General features: G+C 43.3%; 2 protein-coding genes across 4 annotated transcripts in view; one reads left to right on the forward strand and one right to left on the reverse strand.

The window, feature by feature from the left end:
- TACR1 (tachykinin receptor 1) overlaps window positions 1–10,507 on the forward strand; it is a 143,214-nt gene extending 132,707 nt beyond the window's left edge. The window contains exons 3-5 of the mRNA XM_025932180.2: window positions 4,773–4,923; window positions 5,996–6,192; window positions 7,286–10,507. Of these exons, the coding sequence (XP_025787965.1) occupies window positions 4,773–4,923; window positions 5,996–6,192; window positions 7,286–7,577 (640 nt within the window). The 3' untranslated portion in view covers window positions 7,578–10,507. The remainder of the gene's footprint in view (window positions 1–4,772; window positions 4,924–5,995; window positions 6,193–7,285) is intronic.
- Window positions 1–22,064, reverse strand: part of POLE4 (DNA polymerase epsilon 4, accessory subunit) — a 267,669-nt gene that overhangs the window by 152,091 nt on the left and 93,514 nt on the right. The gene's annotated exons all lie outside the window — the stretch shown is intronic.

Here is a 22,064-nt window from a genome sequence, read left to right on the forward strand (position 1 = left end):
AGAGCGAGAAAGAGCGCGTTCACGTGCACGCACAAGTTGGGGGAGGGGCAGAGAGAGGAGAGGGGACAGAGGATCCAAAGCAGGCTCTGCACTGACAACAGACAGCCAGATGCAGGGCTCAAACTCATAAACCGTGAGATCATGACCTGAGCCAAAGTCAGCCGCTTAACCGAACTACTCAGGCATCCCAAGTACTTGCAATTTCTAGGCAAAAGGGGCTTATCTGAGCAAGATTTAGGAGGATACATTTTACCTTTGATCCCATCCAATAATCAAACCTACAGGTTTGTTTGTTTTTTTATGATTTGGGAGGGAGGGAGGGAGATTGTTGAGGGGCTCCCAAAGGGAGCAGAAAACTACTCATCTGGAGATGTAAGACCCCAGCTTCACTAGAATTTTCTCATGGATTTTTTAAATTAAGTTTATTGTGATGGGGCGCCTGGGTGGCGCAGTCAGTTAAGCGTCCGACTTCAGCCAGGTCACGATCTCGTGGTCCCTGAGTTCGAGCCCCGCGTCAGGCTCTGGGCTGATGGCTCGGAGCCTGGAGCCTGTTTCCGATTCTGTGTCTCCCTCTCTCTCTGCCCCTCCCCCGTTCATGCTCTGTCTCTCTCTGTCCCAAAAATAAAATAAAATAAAATTTAAAAACGTTGAAAAAAAAATTAAGTTTATTGTGATAAAATACATATAACATAAAATTTACCATTTTACATTCACCATATTGTTGCAACCACCACCACGATCCATTTCCAGAACTTTTCCATTATCCCACATTCTGTACCTATTATTCCATCCCCTCTCCCCAGCCCTTGGTAACCTCTATTCCACTTTCTGTTTCTATGAATTTGCCTATTCTAGATATTTAATTTAAGTGGAATCATCCAGTATTTGTCCTCTTGTGTCTGGCTTATCCACTTAACATGTTTGCAAGGTTTATCCATGTTGTGGTATGTATTAGAACTTCATTCCTTTTCACGGCTGAGTAATATTCCATTGTAAATATATACCACATTTGGTTTATCCACTCAACTTTTGAGGGATATTTGGGTTGCTTCCACCTTTTGGCTATGGGAAATAGTGCTGCTATGAACATTGGTGTGTAAGTATCTATTTGAGCCCCTGCTTTCAAATCTTCTGGGTATATATCTAGAAGTGGAATTGCGGGGTCATATTCCTGTGTTATTTTCAATTATCCCTGTTCTACAATGGACAAGTTAATGCTCTCCCTGACTATAGTACTTTTTAGCTGAAACTAAGTTCATACTTTTTGTTGTTTACAAATAAGAAAATTACTTTTCCTTCTTTTAAAAAAATAGAAGCTGATAATTTATGTTTATTGATTCAGCTTAGCATTTTCCTAATGGTCTGATCTGTGATTTTTCCAAAGGGTACTTTGTTTTAAAGTGTATGTTTTATATTCTATTCAAGTATGGTGAGGCCAACAGATAAGGACATGATTGCCATTGAAAAGATAGTTTATTACTCATAGTTCCCAGGACAAAGGGGCAAGTGCGCCACATAGGGCCATGGGCAGAGAGAGAGCGCAGGAGACTTCAGGAAGGCTTTTATTGTGTTTCCAGAGAAGGAATGGGTGAGGCAGGATAAACAGGCTTAGAATTGGCTAGTTTGAATCATTTCCATGAGCTCTGTGCCCCTGACTGTCTGAAGTGGCCCTGGGGTGACCATGGCAGCTGGATAGCATCCCACAGTGTAAGAGCCCCTGAGAAAACAAGTGGGTGGGGAGTATAGGCCCTGGGTTGGTTAGTTTGCATAGGAAAGGCACACTAGCAGGAGTTATCTCTAGGAATTAACTAACCCAAGGAGGCATAGTCCTTTCCAGGTCAACAAGGCCTAGACCTCAAAGCATCAGATACAGAAACTAAAAAATATGGTTAACACACATCTTAGTGAAGTCATAAAATCTCAAACAATGGGGTTCCAACAGGCTTACAGACTTGGACCTGAAACAGTGCTTCTCAGTGCTAACCATATGCAAGAATAACTTGGGAAATTTTTCTCAGCTGTGGTTTCCTGCTTCTACAATCAAGGCCAATTTAATGTGTCTCTGAGCACTGATCATTTTAAAAGCTCCCCTGGTGATTCTCATGTGATTCCGGGCTCAAGAACCATTGGTTTAGGACAGTGTTTCTCAAAGTCTGAACCTGGACCAGCAGCAGCATGAACTGGGAATTTGTTATGAAAGCAGATTCTCAAGCCCACCCGAGACTTGTTAAGTGGGAAAGTCTAGGTGGGGTCCAGCCCTTTGTGTTTGTACAAGCTCCCCCAGGTGATTCTGAAGCTGGCTCAAGTTTGGGATCCACTGGTCCAGGATTAGGAGCACCGGTGACTGGACTGCAGTGTCCTTCCATCATGTCCCTGACTCCCATATAGATGCTCAGCACTCTGAGGCACTGGCCCCACAAAGCTCAACTAATGTGTTTTGATCATCAACCAAGTATCGGTTTGCATAAGTTAAGACTATTCTTCCAGGTAGGAGAAGCAGGTGTATCCTGAAGGTTCTCAGGGTCTCCCCGTCCCCTTATATCCAAGGGATAAGTACAGCAATCGGGGGAGAGGTTGAGATCAGGTAGGAAACTCAGTATGCACTCACTGCCATGGTGACTGGAGAACCCAGAGGCTCCCAGAGGAGGTGACAATCAAGGGGGACCTTAACAGCCTGTTGAGACTGTTGGAGCAGCCTGTCTGCACAAAACGGATGCACTCAGCACCCTGCTTTGCTGAAGCTGTTGTGCATTATTTAAGACCTCTTCGAGTGTCTTCAAGTTGCAGATTTTAATATTCACAGGAAGCTGAATAAGTAAAACTGTGGAGCTTTGCAAAGAAGTAATTGAAAACATAGTACCGATAAAGAGAAATTAAATGAATAAGTAGGTTTTCTTTATTGGAAAAAAAAAATCATTTCAGAGAATAAGCATAAACAGAGTCATCACTGGATGACTTTTCTCCAGTGACAAAAAGCTGGTTCTGGGGTCACAGTCTTGCCTTCTTATCCCACCCTCCTCTTTTTACCTGCTGTGAATTTGGGAAAGTTAATTAAATTCTTAACTTCAGTTTCCTCATCTACAGAATGGGATTATGATAGTACACGCCTAATCATTTTTTTGAGGATTAAATAAGAATAATGGTAAAGTGAGTGGCATTGTGCTCTTCACTAAATAAAATCTAACTATCGTTTCTGCTATTAATACTATCATTAACATTATTATCAACATAGTGATCTAGAGTGAACTCCCTAAAATATTAGCTGTTCCCACTATTATTACTACTATTACTACTAATGGATCTTCTCCATTAAACTCACATCAGGAGAAAAGGGCTATAACTAACCAGATATACAAAGTACTCACTGAGAAAAATATCCTTTCTCAAAATTCAAAAAATTATTTGAGCATCCTACTTAGAAGGACACTTGCCTTAAACAAAATAGAATAAGTTATGTTGTTGCAACAAACATCAAAATCTCAGTAATTTATCAACAATAGCCAAATTATGGAAAGAGCCCAAATGTCCATTGACTAATGAATGGATAAAGAAGATATGGTATGTATATACTACTCAGCCATCAAAAAGAATGAAATCTTGCCATTTGCAATGATGTTAATGGAACTACAGTATATTATAGTGTATTATAGCTAAGTGAAATAAGTCAGTCAAAGAAAGAAAAATATCATATGATTTCACTCACATGTGGAACTTAAGAAACAAAACAGGTGAACATGGGAGAAGGGAAGCAGAAATTAGATAAAAACAGAGAGGGAGGCAAACCATGAGACTCTTAATTACAGAGAACAAACTGAGAGTTGTTGGAGGGGAGGTTGGGGATGGGCTAAATGGGTGATGGGTACTAAGAAGGGGCCTTGTTGTGATGAGCACTGGGTGTTGTATGTAAGTGATGAATCACTAAATCCTACTCCTGAAACCAATGCTACACTATGTGTTAACTAACTTGAATTTAGATAAAATCTTGGAGAAAAAATTCTCAGTGGTTTAATACTGCAAAAGCTTATTTCCTGCCCATGTCAATTTGTCCCAGTCAAACTCAAGTCAATTGGTATCTATTTTGCAAGCTGTAACCCAGAGACCCAGGAAGCTTCCATTTGCAGATATATTTTTAAGGGCCAGGCTTAGAATTGGCTTATACTTTGTGGCTTTCACCCACTGATCCTAGTTCTAGGATAAATTTTGTTTCTCTCCTCCAAGCTAATTATTCTTATACCTGTGAATCCACTTGTCCTATAGAAAGAATGAGAGCTCACTAGCCACCTAGTGGTTCTCACCTGAATGTACAAGTTTGTCTACACTCCTGCACAAAAGCCCAGCCTAAATGTAATCTGACTGGAATTAACCGAGTGGTACAAACACCTCCTGCATTCTAGAGAATACACTTTTATTAATGCAGCCTAAGGTTGCATTTTTTTTGGAGGGGGAATGTAAGCAATATTGAACTTACCCTCCACTGAAATTGTCATAAGTATACAACAGATTCAGTTCCCTTTCATCAATGTTTTTTCTTCTCTTCAATCTCAACAGGAATCTCTATTATGGAAAAAGTCCACAAGAAAAACCTAAGTTGAAGAGATTTGCTTTCTCTAGTTTATCCATTCATATATCAGCCAACCACCCAATGCAGGTGGCCAGACTCCATGCTGTGCCTTATCATCCAAGCTCATTAATGGCAAATGCTGAGAAAGGTGGTTGGCAAGCCTTGACCATCCCTGTCCTTAGACTGAACCCTCCCATCCTTCCTGTTGCAGTTACCACATCTGCGTAACTGTGCTGATCTACTTCCTCCCCTTGCTGGTGATTGGCTATGCGTACACTGTTGTGGGAATCACACTGTGGGCCAGCGAGATCCCTGGGGACTCCTCTGACCGTTACCATGAGCAGGTCTCTGCCAAGCGCAAGGTAAGCAAAGAGCAAGCAGCACCTAACCCGCCCTGGCTCAGGCTGGCAAGCATATGAGCCTCAGAGCCTCAGGAGGCCCAGAGGCAGCAGGCACAAAACGTCCCTGGGTCTGTGGAACAGTGGAAGGAGGAGAGGAGATGTGGGACAGAGGAGGGAAGAGATCTTTCTTGGTTGTATTTGTAACCTAGGCCTGCCTGTATAGGCAAGAGCCACTTCTTTCTTGCCTTAAGAGTAATTGCAACCTGTCAAGCCATTAACACACACACACACACACACACACACACACACACACACACACACACACACACTTAACTACAAATGCATTGAAGAGTTAAGTCCTCTTTTATTATTAAAGTTTGACAAAATAATACATTCACTTGGTTCAAACATCAAAAAGTATTAAAAGGAACAAAACTAGTGATGGAGAACAGAAACAGTGGGTCACATTACTCACTATTTATAAAAAACCTTTTAAATCCCTTTTAACCATCTGGTGCTCCCTAGCTGCAGCTGTCCAGATGCCTCCCTTCCTCTTCTTTCCCCTGATACTACCCTGGCCCCTCCTCTCCACCTTCCCCCACCCCCCTGCCCTCACTGCTTCCTCCTCCTTACTGAGTCTCTCCCCACTGAATACCCATTCCCCTGGGTCATTATCTGCTCTCCCTTGGCTTCTGCAGCCACTGCCCAGAGGGGTCATATCACACAGAGGTTCTCAAACATGACTGTGTTTCAGAGTCATCTGAAGGGCTTGTCAAACCAGAATTCTGGGTCTCACCCCCAGGGTTTCTGATTCTGTAAGTATGGGATGGGGTCCAAGAATTCTCATTTCTGACAAATCCCAAATGATGGTTACAAAGCTGGTCCCGGAGCCACACTCTGAGAACTACTGATATAATCAAAGTCCTTTGATACCACATATAAATGGTCCTGTCTCCTCCTCGAAAGGGGTTATTATAGACACTTCCCACCACACACTGCACTGTGTGCGGTGAGGGGCATGGGAGGAGAGAGAAAGTAGCTGTGAGAAAAGTTGGCTGTGGTGGTGACCTCACCTGCCCCACCCTCTTGCCAGGTGGTCAAGATGATGATCGTCGTGGTGTGCACCTTTGCCATCTGCTGGCTGCCATTCCACATCTTCTTCCTCTTGCCCTACATCAACCCTGATCTCTACCTTGAGAAGTTTATTCAGCAGGTCTACCTGGCCATCATGTGGCTGGCCATGAGCTCCACCATGTACAACCCTATCATCTACTGCTGCCTCAATGACAGGTGAGGACCTCATCCCCCACTCTCTCTCCAGGGACAAGATCATTTGTCTCTATAGCAGCCAAACAGCCAACCTAAATGAGCAAAATCTTTGTGAGACAAGAGGGGGTGGGAGGGACTGCAGCAAAAAGACCACACTACTCCATCCCTACTAATTATTGCCATGCAGCTTTATGAGCCCAAAGTGGACTTTGTTTTTCTTCTCCAAGAAGAACCAGACATCCATACTTTTGTGTGAATCTTCTGACTTTTGGACACTGGCAACTAAGTTAGTGGGGGTGGGGGTGCACATTAAAAAAAAAACAAACCTCTGTTATTGATGCATATAAACAGGCCTGAAAGCTAGATCTAGTTCATGGCCTGTGATTTTGTTCCCTCTGCCCTGTGGATCCATGCACAGGGGGCTGTGCATGCAGTGGGGTGTGGGGCGGGGGGGGAGACAGGGAGAGTAACACACAAAGAGAGATTAATGGCCGTAGAATACCATTCTCCATAGGGCATCTTTTCCCTTCACTGGCCTCTCACTTTCCTCTTTCCATCTCATCTCATCATACAATTTGGGCAGCTTTACCCAGTTTCTTCTAGCAGTTCCAGCAGGACAGGGTAAGCAAAGGGGAATCAGTGCCTGGAAGGCCCTTATTTAGTCACACTGATCAGGAGAGCTGTTCTGGCAGAAGAAGCCAACCTTAGACAAGCAAGAGAAGGGAGAGCCCATCAGGAATGGTGGTCATCGGGGTGCCTGGGTGGCTCAGTCAGTGGTCATTGGGGTGCCCGGGTGGCTGAGTCAGTTAAGTGTCAGACTTTTGATTTCGGCTCAGGTCATGATCTCACAGTTTGAGTTCAAGCCCCACATCAGGCTCTGCACCAACAGTGTGGAGCCTGCTTGAGATTCTTTCTTTCCCTCTCTCTCTGTCCCTCCCCTGCTTTCTCTCTCTCAAAATAAATAAGCTTTAAATAATAATAATAATAATAACAATAACAACAGAGAGTCATACTTAGGCTTGTCTATGTGTTAAAGAGCTGACATAGTGGTGACAATGCCCTCTGGAAGCAGACTGTCCCAAAGGGTCACCTCTCCCATCTTCTGTCTCTCCAGGTTCCGCCTGGGCTTCAAGCATGCCTTCCGGTGCTGCCCCTTTATCAGTGCCGGCGACTATGAGGGGCTCGAAATGAAATCCACCCGGTACCTCCAAACCCAGGGCAGCGTGTATAAAGTCAGCCGCCTGGAGACCACCATCTCCACAGTGGTGGGGGCCCACGAGGAGGAGCTGGAGGATGGTCCCAAGACCACACCCTCGTCCCTGGATCTGACCTCCAATGGCTCCTCTCGCAGCAACTCCAAGACCATGACAGAGAGCTTCAGCTTCTACTCCAACATGCTCTCCTAGACCGCAGGTCTTCAGCAGGAGCAGCCACCACCATTTTTGTCTTGCTTCACTTCATGCATAGATAATGCCTTGATCTAGGAACCATCAGAAATTCCCTAACACTGGAGTTTGTGAAAAAGTTCAGAATTTTTTAGGGAAAACATCCAATCCTGAGTTTAAAAAAAAATCTGGATTCTTCTATGACTTTGATATCCCCCATGCTGTGTGACCCAAGGCAAATTGCTGAACTTCTCTGAGCTTGTAAAATGGCAGGGTTGGACTTGATTTCCCCTAAATCTCTTCCATGATTCTAAAATTAACTTTGGTTATATGTGGGGGCTCATTTAGGGATGAATCCTGCAGCACCTGGATTTGCCTGGAGCCTCCATGAACTTCAGTGAAGTTGTCCATAGTCGTGCTCACATTATTCTCCTTTAGCTGGTGGAGCACATCACATCAACCTTCATTCATCAGGGTAAACAAAAGAAGGAACCACATAAAATCCAAAGGAAAGGTTTAACTCTGTGTTCTAAGCATCCATGAAAAGGAAGCATGGATGCCTTCCTTTAGAGACCTCAATATTTTAGTGCATCGACACCTCTTGAGATTGAGAGCCTCAGGTCCATGTGGATTATATCCCCAGGGACTGTCCTGAACAACCAGTATGGAAAAATAGGTCCAGTGATGCCAGCTAATGTCTGCTACAGACCAAGAGTCAGGAGGCCTGTGCCATACTTAATCTATCTGAGCCTCTCTTTCCTTATTTGTAAAATATGGAGCTGAGCTAGATAACCTAAGTACTCCTTTTAACATTCAGTGGTTCAAGGATTGTATGAGTTTTTTGTTAGTTTTATCAATTGGTAATCTCAAAAAGAATAAGAACAGCAAGTCTAGTGACTTAGTACCCTGTTTCTGGAGAGTAGCAACTGCTACAACGTGTCAATATCCATATCAAACATGCTCGGATTTATCCTAAAACCACGAGTATTTTCCTTCTTCTGGAACGTTTTGGTCTTTGACAGAGCAGAGGACTTCATGTCAAAGTTTGCATCTCTCCATCAAGTGTTAGCAAGCCAAGTTCCACAGGTGGAGATGCCATCAAGGAAGATAAACATGTGGGCTCCCTGCTCTTGCCTTTTGGGGTATCTTAGGGCAGGGGCACTAATGCAGTCTTAGCTTTATTCTGTTATTCTAGCTTTATTCTCAGATGTCCAGTGAGCAAGGAGGCTGGACCCTGCAGCTCCACTTGTGGGAAGAGGCCACCTTATATCTTCCCTTCAGATTCTCTGAATCTCCCTTCCTGCCCCCATGGCTTAACTGGCCTCCTGTCTGAAAGGGGTGGGAAGACCCACCAACCCCACAGGACAGTCAGTCTACCAAGAGCCATGAATTTAATCCTTCATGTCTCAGCAAAGCTTTGAGGTTTCCAGCAGGTGAGCACACAATTTCTTGATGTCTCCCAGATTTGTGCTTTGTCCAGATGTGGCTGAAAGCAGAAGTCTCATGTAACATCCATGAATGTCTTCCTTGTGGTTTGAAGAATGGATGCACATGTGCTGCATTTGTGGTGATGACAGAGACAAATGCTGCCCACAGGCTCTCTAGCCTTTACTATCCATGAGGGCTATAACCCTACCAGGGCATCAGCAGCCCTGAGAAAGTTGTATAGCAACAGTATACGCCAAAATAACCCAATAGCCACATTCTGCAGAGCAGCATGGGAAGGATTAAATAAATTAAATAAAGTTATTTCAGTGTAGACATATGGATGAAAGACATAATTTAGGGGCAAAAAAAAAATCAATGCCCAAAGCATTAATCATACTTCCAATAAAAACTGTACCATGATATTCATTCCAGAGGGGTATATAATGAACCAGAATGATTATAAAAAATACCCAAGAAGAAAAGTGTCTAGGAGTTGGAAACATCCTCTCTGTTGAAGAGGTTAGAGTTGAATTCAACAATTTGTTGAGTACCTGCTCTGTGCTTAGCCCTGAGCTGGGGACACAAAGCTCCTCTGCTCTTGAGGAACCTACCAGACTGGTTTGTGGCTAGCTCACCTGTCCTAATGGGTCGAGACTACCCATCAGGCATGGAGGCAGCTGAGAAGCACATTCTCACCAGGATTTTAAAGACCTACCCTCAACAGGGGTTATCAAGCCAAAACCTAGCACCTTCAGAGAGACTTTTGCAATGAGTTCTCTGAGATCATTGCAAAGAGAGCCACCAAGGGAACTGAAGGGATGTGGTTGGACAGCATCAACACCACACATAAGAAGAGAGAATATTGGATGGTCCTGGCTAGTTCAACTATGGCAGAACATCCTACTGAGAGAGCCCAGCAAGCCTTCCTCTAACCCATTCTCCATTGAACTTATTAAAATGTTGTCAGCTCCCATGTGTGAGAAACACCATGATTTGCACTGTGCATGGGTCTCATTTTTATAGAAATGTGTCACCCTGTGTTTATCTCCCAAGTGTTTTTCCTTGGTGTAGTGTTCAGTAGTAAAAGAATATAAGATATCATGGGGCCATCTTTATTATGTTACTTCCAAAAAGTGGGATCCAGTTGCTGTAAATGTGTTATTTGTACTGTGCCAATCCTCCTCCTCTTCATTTTGTCACAGAAAGGAGCTGAGACATATATCACGAACTCAGTCAAATCATAGTATTTGAGGGGTGGGTGGGAGACCTTTCTGGGAGGAACTGAAGGGCAGGAATCTTTGTCCTCCCCACCCCCACCAGAATTTGAAGACACACTGGAATGTCCTTTCTCTTGGAAGGACTAAGAGGTCTCCTGGGAAAAGGGGACTCAGGAGCTGACCTCATTGACCTGGTTTTCAAGAAGAGTCTATAAGTGGACAGGGGTCGTTCCTGAGGTTTCTGTTATCCAGCCTGGGATCCTGGAAAGAATCTCCATACAGAAATAAAGTGTGTGTTTGACCATCTCACGCCTCTGTCTCATCCCTGGGGAACCTCAGCACCCTACAGGATGCTGAATGGGATGGTATGATGAACCTACTAACTTGCATAGCCACGAGGATGGAAACTAACACCTAATAGACTTTTAACTCTGTGACAAAATGGGTTGGCAAACTGGTGGCTGTTTTCAGGTAGGGATCTGGGAAGGTAAGGTGGGATTGTGTGAAGTGCCCAACAATGTCACCTGTGAACAGAGCTGTGTCCATGCAGGCCCTTTCAGAACAGATACCAAAACAGAGTTAGAAGTACAAGAGATTTATTGGCAGGATGCCTGGGAAAGAGGAGAGGAAGCAGAAGCAGGCAGGGGAAGCCTGAAGCACAGCACAGATGTGACACCTGTGATGAAAGGGGGTGGGAAGGATGGGCAGGCAGAGCCTCAGACCATGGTGAAGCTGTGAAAAGTCTCAGATGGCGCAACCACATCAAAGTTTTCCCACAGAGGGGAGCCTGGGTGGCTCAGTTGGTTGAGCATTGGATTCTTGGTTTCAGCTCAGGTCATGATCTCACGATTCGTGGGATCAAGCCCCATGTCAGGCTCTGTGCTGACAGTGCAGAGTCTGCTTGGGATTCTCTCTCTCCTTCACTCTCTGCCCTCCCCTGCTCATGTTTGCTCCCCCCAACCTCTCAAAATAAATAAACATTAAAAAAAAAGTTGCCGATGGCATAAATGGCCAGGTCTGGCACCCCTGCCACACGTTGTCACTGGGAACTCTCCTGGGAGAGAGTGGGCTGCATCTGAGGCACTGCAGCTGGAGGCTACCAGATGATTCTCCCCAACCCCAGTTCTCTCTTGAAGGGACATGAGAGCTGGGACCCCCGTGACTGCCACCAGAGCTTTGGTCCAGCCCCCTGTCTTTAAAAACACATGTCAGGAAATAATTGGCAGAATTCGAAACCTTAATGGTAATGTCTGCGAACCCTGGCAACCTGCCTCCTACTTCCTGGGGCCACCTTGTACCACCTCACCTCTCAGGCACCTCCCTCAAAAGAGCGGGGAGAGCTGTCAGTGGACTTGCAATGACACAAAGGTTGTAAAGGTATTGAAAGAGCGACTTTTGAGGAGAATATGGACAGTTACCCAACTGTCCAACTGCATATGCATATGCAGTATCAGATGCAAATAATAAGAATGTTTCCATTTAAACCAAAGCACCTTAAACTGATATTCTTGTAGAAGCTTCCAGGGATACACAAACCACCTCAAGATTTCTACAAGTCATACATAACACATCGCCAGTGCGTGTTTGTGTGCATGTGTGTAATAAGAGGTGCAAAACCTGAATCTTGTCAAGAGGAATCAGTCACCCTCCATTCTACAGAGAAGGAGAAAAATGATAGTGTTTATAGGACAGGGATGAGCAGCCTTGAGACCTTCAGAGCACAGTGACAGGTATAGGCTGCCCTGGAGAATCAGAGCAGCTCCTGGAAACTGGAAACCGCTTTGGAACAAAATCATAATTCACCCCAGATGCCCAGATGAGTTAAAGCTGTTAGAACATCATTAAAGATGTCCGTGGCAGTAAAACACCAAATTCATGATTAAGGGGTGTGCTGACACTTCTCCCTGGGAAGACGAGTATTTGTTAGGTGAGGAAGGACTAACCTGAGTTATGGGCAAACAGATCACACCAGCTATGGAGTACAGATTTTCCCGTGGAAAGGCAAAGACGTTTCATCTAGTCCTGTGTGGGCACATGTGGCCCACATACACATCGCAGACGCTTAGCTTTTGGAGCCACAGCTGCCTATAGTGATACACCCCCAGGGGCTGCCAGAGTGCAAGTGTATGTGAGATGCAAGTGCATCTGAGATCTCCTTAGCTCTGGAACCTTAGGGGGGATTTCAGTCAAGACCCCAGGCAGAGGTGGGCCAGGTGGGGACACTCCAGGCATGTTCCCCTCATTCATCTTCAAAGGTGAGGGGAGCATCTGGCTATAGAAACTGCTTTCCTGACCCCCCCCCCATAGTGTCCTGAGACACCCTCCTTTACATGTATGCAGTTCAGGAAAACAGGGAGGAAGGAGAATGAGGCCCTGGAAGGGCATATCTCACAAGCACTGCGTTCAACATAAAGCAGTAGTGACTTTTGATCCTGGCCTCCCTCTCAAGCAGCAAAGCTAGGAAGGAGAACACACTGCTGATTAGAAGCAAGTGCCTAACAGGTATCAGCACTGACATGAGCTTGATGGGCAGCTGCCCCTGCCCTGTCACTCTCCCATGGCATGTTAGCAGCATATGTCACACCAGCTCCAGAGATGTTCATGCAGATTCAGACCCAGATCCTCTGAACTGCATGCACCTGTGTCCTTTCCCTTTTTCTGCCTCTGTTTATTTCCAGTTTCCTTTTGTTCTCCATGCTTTACTCCAACATTGTTCCCATCCCTGGAAGCCCTCACCTGACACTCTCCCTGCTGAAATTTTGAGGTTTGTTTTTTTAATTTTTTTTAATGTTTATTTATTTTTGAGAGAGAGAGAGCACGAGCAGGGGAGGGGCAGAGAGAGAGGGAGACACAGAATCCGAAGCAGGTTCCAGGCTCCCAGCTGTCAGGACAGAGCCCGAAGTGGGGCTCGAATTCACAAACCACGATGAAATCTCTAGGTTTTAATGCCACTACTTGGGACGCCTTCCTGGTGTGCTCATCAATAAAGAGGATTTGGTGTGATAGTGAGAACGACCATCCCTAACAACTTCCCTTTCCCATCTCCCCACATCCCCCCTTGCCCAGTCCATGTACCCACCCACCCACACTTTCCCTTTATCCCCTAACCCCACCTCCCCCTCACCCACTTTCCTTAATTGAGATGCTCTCAGAACAGAACTCCTGAATTAGCCCCTATACTTAAAAGAAGCAGCTGACATAACAGATCCAGCCTCCAGGCTGGGAGGGAAGAACGGCAATCTCCAGAGGGCTGCCAGGTTCCTGTGCCATCAACTCTTAACCATGCCAGTGTAAGGATTTGGAGAACATCAGTGCATGAAGAGACCACCAAACAGAGTGGAGGAAGAAGGGCAAGGCAGTGCATGCTCACTGCCCACAAAGTTCTTTCTGGACTTGGTTTGTCCTCGCTGATCCATGCTCATTGTCCTCTTGTTCCTTAACCACCACCTGGAGGGGTACTTGTTTTGGCAGAAGGGTCCTAGGGGCAATAACTATTTCTTAAAGATGGCAGCCACCTGATTGGTCCAGATGGTCAAAAAGAGATGCTGTGAAGGATGATTATGATCATCGTTCTGTTTTGGCCTTAGAAATTTGCGGACAATACAAACACTTTCTCAAAAAGGGAAGAAGACATTTTCAGTTTATTTTATACCTATCAAGATTTGGCAGCTGATAATTCAACCTCATCCACTAAACATTTCCCTGGCACCCATGATATAGCAGGTGCCCTGCTGGGGGGATTTGGGAATATAAATTTCTGTAGCACTTGGTCTCTGCCCTCAAGTCCAGAGGAATAGACAGATGTTCACTATATAGCCCAGTGGGAGGAATGTGAAAGCAGAGACGGTAGAAAGCACACTCGATGCCATACCTCACTAAATGTCACTAAAAGATCACAAAGTCCTAAGCCTAGGATATTCCTCCATGGCAAAGCAGACATAATCACTCATAGGAAATGTTTGCCCATTGCAATGACTCACTTTCAAACCTCCCCAAGTTTTTAATGTCATGAAGTTCCACTCCCTTATCAGCCACATCCTCCTTTCTACTGTTAATTTCAAATCCTCCTAAATCAAACGCCAGTCCCTCAGCAATCCCAGTGGAATGTGACTACCACCACCTCTAGCCCCACCTCTAGCCCCACCTCTGGTCAGGTTCCTCATGGGTGCCATAGGACTGTCTCTGCTGCCCTCTAAAGGACCCTATTAAAAATGCACAGGTAGGGGCACATGGGTGGCTCAGTCGGTTAAGTGTCTGACTTCAGCTCAGGTCATGATCTTGCAGTACATGAGTTCAAGCCCCACATTGGGCTCTGTGCTGACAGCTCAGAGTCCGGAGCCTGTTTCGGATTCTGTGTCTCCCTCTCTTTCTGACCCTCCCCTGTTCATGCTCTGTCTCTCTCTGTCTCAAAAATAAATAATTGTCAAAAAAAATTCACAGGTTAAGGATTCAAATGAATGAAGTACCCAACACTAAGGTTATATGCTTTTATGTATATTCCTGCCAGCTAGTAGGGAGCTCACTTTGAAGTAGCCTAGGAGTCAATACCATGAGCATGATTTTCCTGTGCCTGGGCATCATTTTGGTTATGTGTTTGAAGAAAGCAAGACACACATTAGAATACATGGGGCCTGATCACAATCCCGGACTTCAAGCTGTATTACAAAGCTGTAATCATCAATACAGTATGGTACTGGCATAAAACCAGACACTCAGATCAATGGAACAGCATAGAGAACCCAGAAATGGACCCACAAAGGTATGGCCAACTAATCTTTGACAAAGCAGGAAAGAATATCCAATGGAATAAAGACAGTCTCTTCAGCAAGTGGTGCTGGGAAAACTGGACAGCGACATGCAAAAAAATGAACCTGGACCACTTTCTTATACCATACACAAAAATAAACTCAAAACGGATGAAAGACCCAAATGTAAGACAGGAAGCCATCAAATCCCTTGAGGAGAAAGCAGGCAGAAACCTCTTTGACATTGGCTGCAGCAACTTCTTACTCAACACATCTCCAGAGGCAAGGAAAACAAAAGCAAAAGTGAACTACTGGGACCTCATGAAAATAAAAATCTTCTGCACATCTAAGGAAACAATCAGCAAAACTAAAAGGCAACCAATGGAATGGGAGAAGAATATGTTATTTGCAAACAACATATCAGATAAAGGGTTAGTATCCAAAATCTATACAGAACTTATCAAACTCAACACCCAAAAAACAAATAATCCAGTGAAGAAATGGGCAAAAGACATGAATAGACACTTCTCTAAAGAAGACATCCAGATGGCCGACCAATACATGAAAAAATGCTCAACATCACTCATCATCAGGGAAATACAAATCAAAACCACAATGAGATACCACCTCACACTTGTCAGAATGGCTAACATTAACGATTCAGGCAACAACAAATGTTGGCAAAAATGTGGAGAAAAAGGATCTCTTTTGCACTGTTGGTGGGAATGCAAGCAGGTGCAGCCACTCTGGAAAACAGTATGGAGGTTCCTCAAAAAATTAAAAGTAGAACTACCCTATGACCCAGCAATTGCACTACTAGGCATTTATCCACAGGATACAGGTGTGCTGTTTCAAAAGGGCACATGCACCCCAATGTTTATAGAACCACTATCAACAATAGCCAAAGTATGGAAAGAGCCCAAATGTCCATTGATGGGTGAATGCATAAAGAAGATGTGGTATATATATATACAATGTAGTATTACTTGGCAATCAAAAAGAATGAAATCTTGCCATTTACAACTACATGGATGGAACTAGAGGGTATTATGCTAAGCGAAATTAGTCAGAGAAAGACAAATATCATGATTTCACTCATATGAAGAATGTAACATACAAAACAGATGAACATAAGGGAAGGGAAGCAAATATAAAAACAGGGAGAGAGACAAGACATAAGAGACTTTTAAGTATGGAGAACAAAGGGTTACTGGAGGGGTTGTGGAAGGGGGGATGGGCTAAATGGGTAAGGGGCATTAAGGAATCTACTCTTCAAATTATTGTTGCACTATATGCTGACTTGGATATAAATTTTAAAAAATAAAATAAAATAAAATAAAATAAAATAAAATAAAATAAAATAAAATAAAGAATACATGGGGCCTAGAAATAGGGACTTATCATTATGGACATATAGTCACATGTGCTTCTGTTTCCACCAGGACAACTCTCAGTCTGACCATGCAAGCCAATGGTGGGGATCCACAATGGATTCCTTATGCCTTTTTCCTCACCACCCCACCTCTTATCTGACTATCCCACATTCCTAATCATGGTGTATATTCTGCCAATTCCCAGATGCCTCATGATGGTCCTAGTGTTCCAGTGGGACTTGTCATACTGGTAGGCTGAAAATCAATGTATGGCTATGCCCACCACCCAGAGATATGCAGACTGTAGGGCACAGTCTCCCAGCAGCCCACCTATAGATGCCATGCAAGGCCCTCTCTTTAAGAAACAGTAAGGTTCTCTGCTTCTCATGTTGCTGATGATACCAAGTTTGGCTGGGCAGGCTTAGGTGCTTATGTAGGGCAATATCTATGGGACAAGAAGCATTTATTTTGCATCGGATGCTTTACGTTATCAGGACCACTCTTGGCTTCAATCTACACTGGCCTTGGATTTGGAACTGGATGCCTTGGCTCAGAAGCATCAAGCCCCAGCAACTTCTTACCCCTACCAGATGACTGTCATGGATCTTTTTGTAGATTTCCAGCACAGAATTTGGTCTCATGTCTCCTAAGGGACTGAGAATAAGTCCTCAAAAGGATGACCAGAGTAGGCAGAATGGGAAGACCCACACCCTACTCTGCAAGTTCTGGAAGACTTCTCTTACTGCAGTGGCTTCATGGTCCCATGGCCTGAAAAAGACATGATTCTGTCAGCTAATTTTTCAAAAAAAAGATGACATTGAGCTTTTACACCAGCATAAAATTACTCCCAGCTATCCTGAAGCCAGGATGAGTGACCAGCCCTTGCCTTTTTCTATATATCCCCCTAAAGCTTGGAACTCTTTGGCCCTGGGTGTTCATGTTACCTGTATTGCATCTGTTTACAACATGGTGCAGGCGAAGGGGAATGGAATATGATATCCCCAAGGTCTTTGTTTGATAAAGGAAAAGGACATGTGAGTGAAAGCAGAAATGTGCGCTCTAGAAAAGTTTGAAGGTTTGAAAAGCAGAACAGAAGAATTCCTTCCTCCCCTCTCCCAACTCAAATGTAATAATAAAGATGATAACAGTGATAACAAGATTTACACTCCGGATCTCTTGTGCCAAGTATTTCATGTGCATTATCAGATTTCATCTTCACATGCCATGAAATCAATATTATCATTGGCTTGGGGAGGAGCCACAATGGTGGAACAGCATGGAAGTTTTTTGTGTGTCTCACGTCAATGAAATGCAGCCAGACCAACACTAAACCATCCTGCACACCTAGAAAACTGATCTGAGGATGAACACAACAATCTGAACAACCTGAACCACAGAATTCAGCAGGTACGCGGAATGGAGAGGTGAACTTGGGGAGCGAGAAGCCGCAGGAAGGGAGGTGTTTTTGTGGGAGGGGAGAGGATGGAGACTGGGTGGGGGAGAATACGGGAAAAGCACCCCTCCCCAAAAGCAGTTGGAGAGAAAGTGGAAAATTGGACACAGCCGCAGGGACTAAACTAAAAAAGGGAGAAAGGAGAAAGGAGAGGGTTTAAATTCCATTAAGACTGTAAACAAGGGGAGTGCAAAGTCTGCAACTCCGCAGTTCCACACCTGGAGGTGCTCTGGTGGGAAGGTGAATACCCAGGCACAGAGTGGGGTCCGGGAGGTTCTTGGGCCACACAGAGAAAAGCGGTTCCACTGCTGGAAGGGCACTTGGTAGAGACTGTTGAAGCCACCTGGTCCCAGCAGACCCCAGAAGGTGGCCACATTCACTAGTGCTGGGGCAAGGTCATTAAGGGTGAATCCTGGTGCCAGATGTGTGTTGTGATTTTCCATAATCCCTGAAATGCTGCTACACTGTCTTACGAAGTTTTTCTGGGGCAGGCTGGCACCTAGCTGCAGTCTCGGAGCACCGGCAACAGCAGGGTCCAGTGGGTGTTCCTGGGTGCAGGCGATATTCAGTCATTGCTCCATGAGACCCTCCCACAGAGGAGTGGAACAGGTCAAAGGCACAGTCCTTCAGAAGTAAGGGGCCAGGGAAAACATCCACATCTGAGACAAAACTCGAGAGAGAGGTACTGCCTGGGGCTTGATCACAGACAGTGAAAAAGTGGGGAGTGAACGAAAGCTGAAGACAGAGGATTGGTGCGTGATTGCTGATCAGGGAGAACAGAGTTCTGATACTAGAGACTGGGTAGGGTGACGCCATTTTCACCTCTCCCGCACATGCACATACGAAACTACGACCACCACATCACTCCACCCCAGTAGGCCAGCAGCGCCATCTAGTGGAGAATGGAGCTGTTACACTGAGCCCCACCCAATTGGGCCAACCTCTCTCTTCAAGAACACAACTCTCACCGCCAGCTTAGTTTATGGACTATAAAGCACTACATAGACTGACTTCTAGGGGAAAACAAATCAATTTCAGTCCTACTTCAATCTGTTAGCAGGTCCATCTATTCAATTTTCTTTTTTTTCTCTTTTACACTTCTTTTTTTTTCTTGAATACAAAAAGAGAAAAAATTCATTTTTATTTACAATTTTTATTAAAAATATTTTTCTTTATTTTTTTACTATACTTTTTTACTTTTGTGTAAATTTTTTTCAAATTCTATTTTACTTTCATCATTTCATCTTAGTGTACTTCAGTGTATTCACTTTTTCAAATTTTTCAAATGATTTCCTTTTTTCTCTTTTTATTTTTTCTTTTTCATTTCTTTTCTTTTTCCTGAATAAAGAGAAAAGTTTCACTTTTACTTTCAATTTCTATTAAAAATATATTTCTTTCATTTTATTACTACATTTTTTCCTCTTATGTAAAATTTTTTCAAATTCTATTTTATTTCTATCATTTTATTTTAGTCGACTACACTATATTCACTTTTTCAAATTTTCAAACGATTTCCTTATTTTTCCCTCTTTTTTCTCTTTTTCGTTTCTTTTCTTTTTCTCTTTTTCTTGAATATGAGAATGGAAAAAATTCATTTTTATTTTTAATTTTTTATTAAAAATATTTTCCTTAATTTTTTTCTACTATATTTTTTACTTTTGTGTTAATTTTTTCAAATTCTAACTCCCACCATTTCATTTTAGTCTACTTCAGTGTACTCATTTTTTCAAATTCTCAAATGATTTCCTTTCCCCTCTTTTTTCTCTAATCTATAAAACCACTTTCAACACCCAGGCCAAAACACACCTAGAATCTACCATCATTTATTGGATTTGTGTGTGTGTGTTTAATTTTTTAATTTTAATATTTTTTAATTTTTTTTTAATTTTTTCTACATCATTAATTCCTTTTCTCCCTTCAAAATGATGAAAGGAAGGAATTCACCCTAAAAGAAAGAGCACGAAGAAACAACAGCCAGGGATTTAATCAACACAGATACAAGCAAGATGTCTGAACCAGAATTTAGAATCATGATAATAAGAATACTAGCTGGAGTCGAAGAGATTAGACTCCTTTTCGGCAGAGATAAAAGAAGTAAAAACTAGTCAGGATGAAATAAAAAATGGCATAATTGAGCTGCCATCATGAATAGATGCCACAGCAACAAGGATGGATGAGGCAGAACAGAGAATCAGTGATATAGTAGACAAACTTACGGAGAATAATGAATCAGAAAAAAAGAGGGAGATTAAGGCAAAAGAGCATGATTTGAGAATTAGAGAAATCAGGGACTCATTAAAAAGGAACAACATCAGAATCATAGGGGTCCCAGAAAAGGAAGAGAAAGAAATAGGGGTAGAAGGGTTATGTGAGTAAATCATAGCAGAAAATGTTCCTAACCTGGGGAAAGACACAGACATCAAAATCCAGGAAGCACAGAGGACCCCCATTAGTTTCAACAAAAATCAACCATCAACAAGGCATATCATACTCAAAGTCACAAAATACTCAGGCAAGGAGAGAATCATGAAGTAGCAAGGGAAAAAAAGGCCTTAACCTACAAGGGAAGACAGATCAGGTTTGCAGCAGACCTAGCCACAGAAACTTGGTGGGCCAGAAAGGAGTAGCAGGATATATTCAATGTGCTGAATCAGAAAAATATGCAGCCAAGAATTCTTTATCTAGCAATACTGTCATTCAAAATAGAAGGAGAGATCAAGTTTCCCAGACAAACAAAAATTAAAGGAGTTTGTGACCACTAACCAGCCCTGCAAGAAAGTTTAAGGGAGACTTTCTGAGGGAAGAAAAGATGAAAAAACAAACAAACAAACAAAAACAGGTAAATAAAGACCCAAAGAAACAAAGACTAGAAAGGACTATTAGCTTTCAGAACTCACTCTAAACATCAATGGGTTCAATGCTCCAATCAAAAGACACAGGGTAACAGAATGGATAAGAAAACAAGATCCATCTATATGCTGTTTACAAGAGACCCACTTTAGACCTAAAGACACCTTCAGATTGAAAATAAGGGGATAGAGAACCATCTATCATGCTAATGGTCAACAAAAGAAAGCCGGAGTAGCCATACTTATATCAGAAAATCTAGATGTTACAATAAAGACTGTATCAAGAGATGTAGAGGGGCATTATATCATAATCAAGGGGTCTATCCACCAAGAAGACCTAACAATTGTAAACATTTATGTGCCAAATGTGTAAGCACCCAAATATATAAATCAATTAATCACAAACATAAAGAAACTCATCAATAGTAATACCGTAATAGTAGGAGACCACAACACCCCACTCACAGCAATGCACAGATCATCTGATCAAAAAATCAACAAGGAAACAATGGCTTTGAATGACACACTGGACCAGATGGACTTAACAGATATATTCAGAACATTTCATCCTAAAGCAGCAGAATCTACATTCTTCTCCAGTGCACATGGAACGTTCTCCAGAATACACCACATACTGGGACACAAATCAGCCTTCAACAAGTGCAAAAAGATCAAGATCATACTGTGCATATTTTGAGACTACGACGCTATGAAACTCAAACTCGACCACAAGACCAAAATTTGGAAAGGTAACAAATACTTGGAGACTGAAGAAAATCCTACTAAAGAATGAATGGGCTAACCAAGAAGTTAAAGAGGAAATTAAAAAATTCATGGAAGCCAATGAAAATGAGAGCACCACAACCCAAAACCTCTGGGACGCAGGAAAGGCAGTCATAAGAGGAAAGTATATAGCAATCCAGGCCTTCCTAAAGAAGGAAGGTCTCAGATACACAACCTAACCTTACACCTTAAAGAGTTGAAAAAGAACAGCAAATAAAACCCAACACCAGCAGAAGACAGGAAATAATAAAGATTACAGCAGAAATTAATGCTGTCGAAACAAACAAACAAACAAAAAAACAGTAGAACAGATCAATGAAACCAGAAGCTGGTTCTTTGAGAGAATTAACAAAATTGATAAACCACTAGCCAGTTTGACCAAAAAGAAAAAGGAAAGGACCCAAATAAATAAAATCAAGAATGAAAGAGAAGAGATCACAACCAACACAGCAGAAATACAAACAGTAGGGGCGCCTGGGTGGCGCAGTCGGTTAAGCATCCGACTTCAGCCAGGTCACGATCTTGCCGTCCGCGAGTTCGAGCCCCGCGTCAGGCTCTGGGCTGATGGCTCAGAGCCTGGAGCCTGTTTCCAATTCTGTGTCTCCCTCTTTCTCTGCCCCTCCCCCGTTCATGCTCTGTCTCTCTCTGTCGCAAAAATAA

The sequence above is a fragment of the Puma concolor genome, chromosome A3 (assembly GCF_028749965.1).
Source record: "Puma concolor isolate L17-30 chromosome A3, mPumCon1.1.hap2, whole genome shotgun sequence".
Classification (NCBI taxonomy): domain Eukaryota; kingdom Metazoa; phylum Chordata; class Mammalia; order Carnivora; family Felidae; genus Puma; species Puma concolor.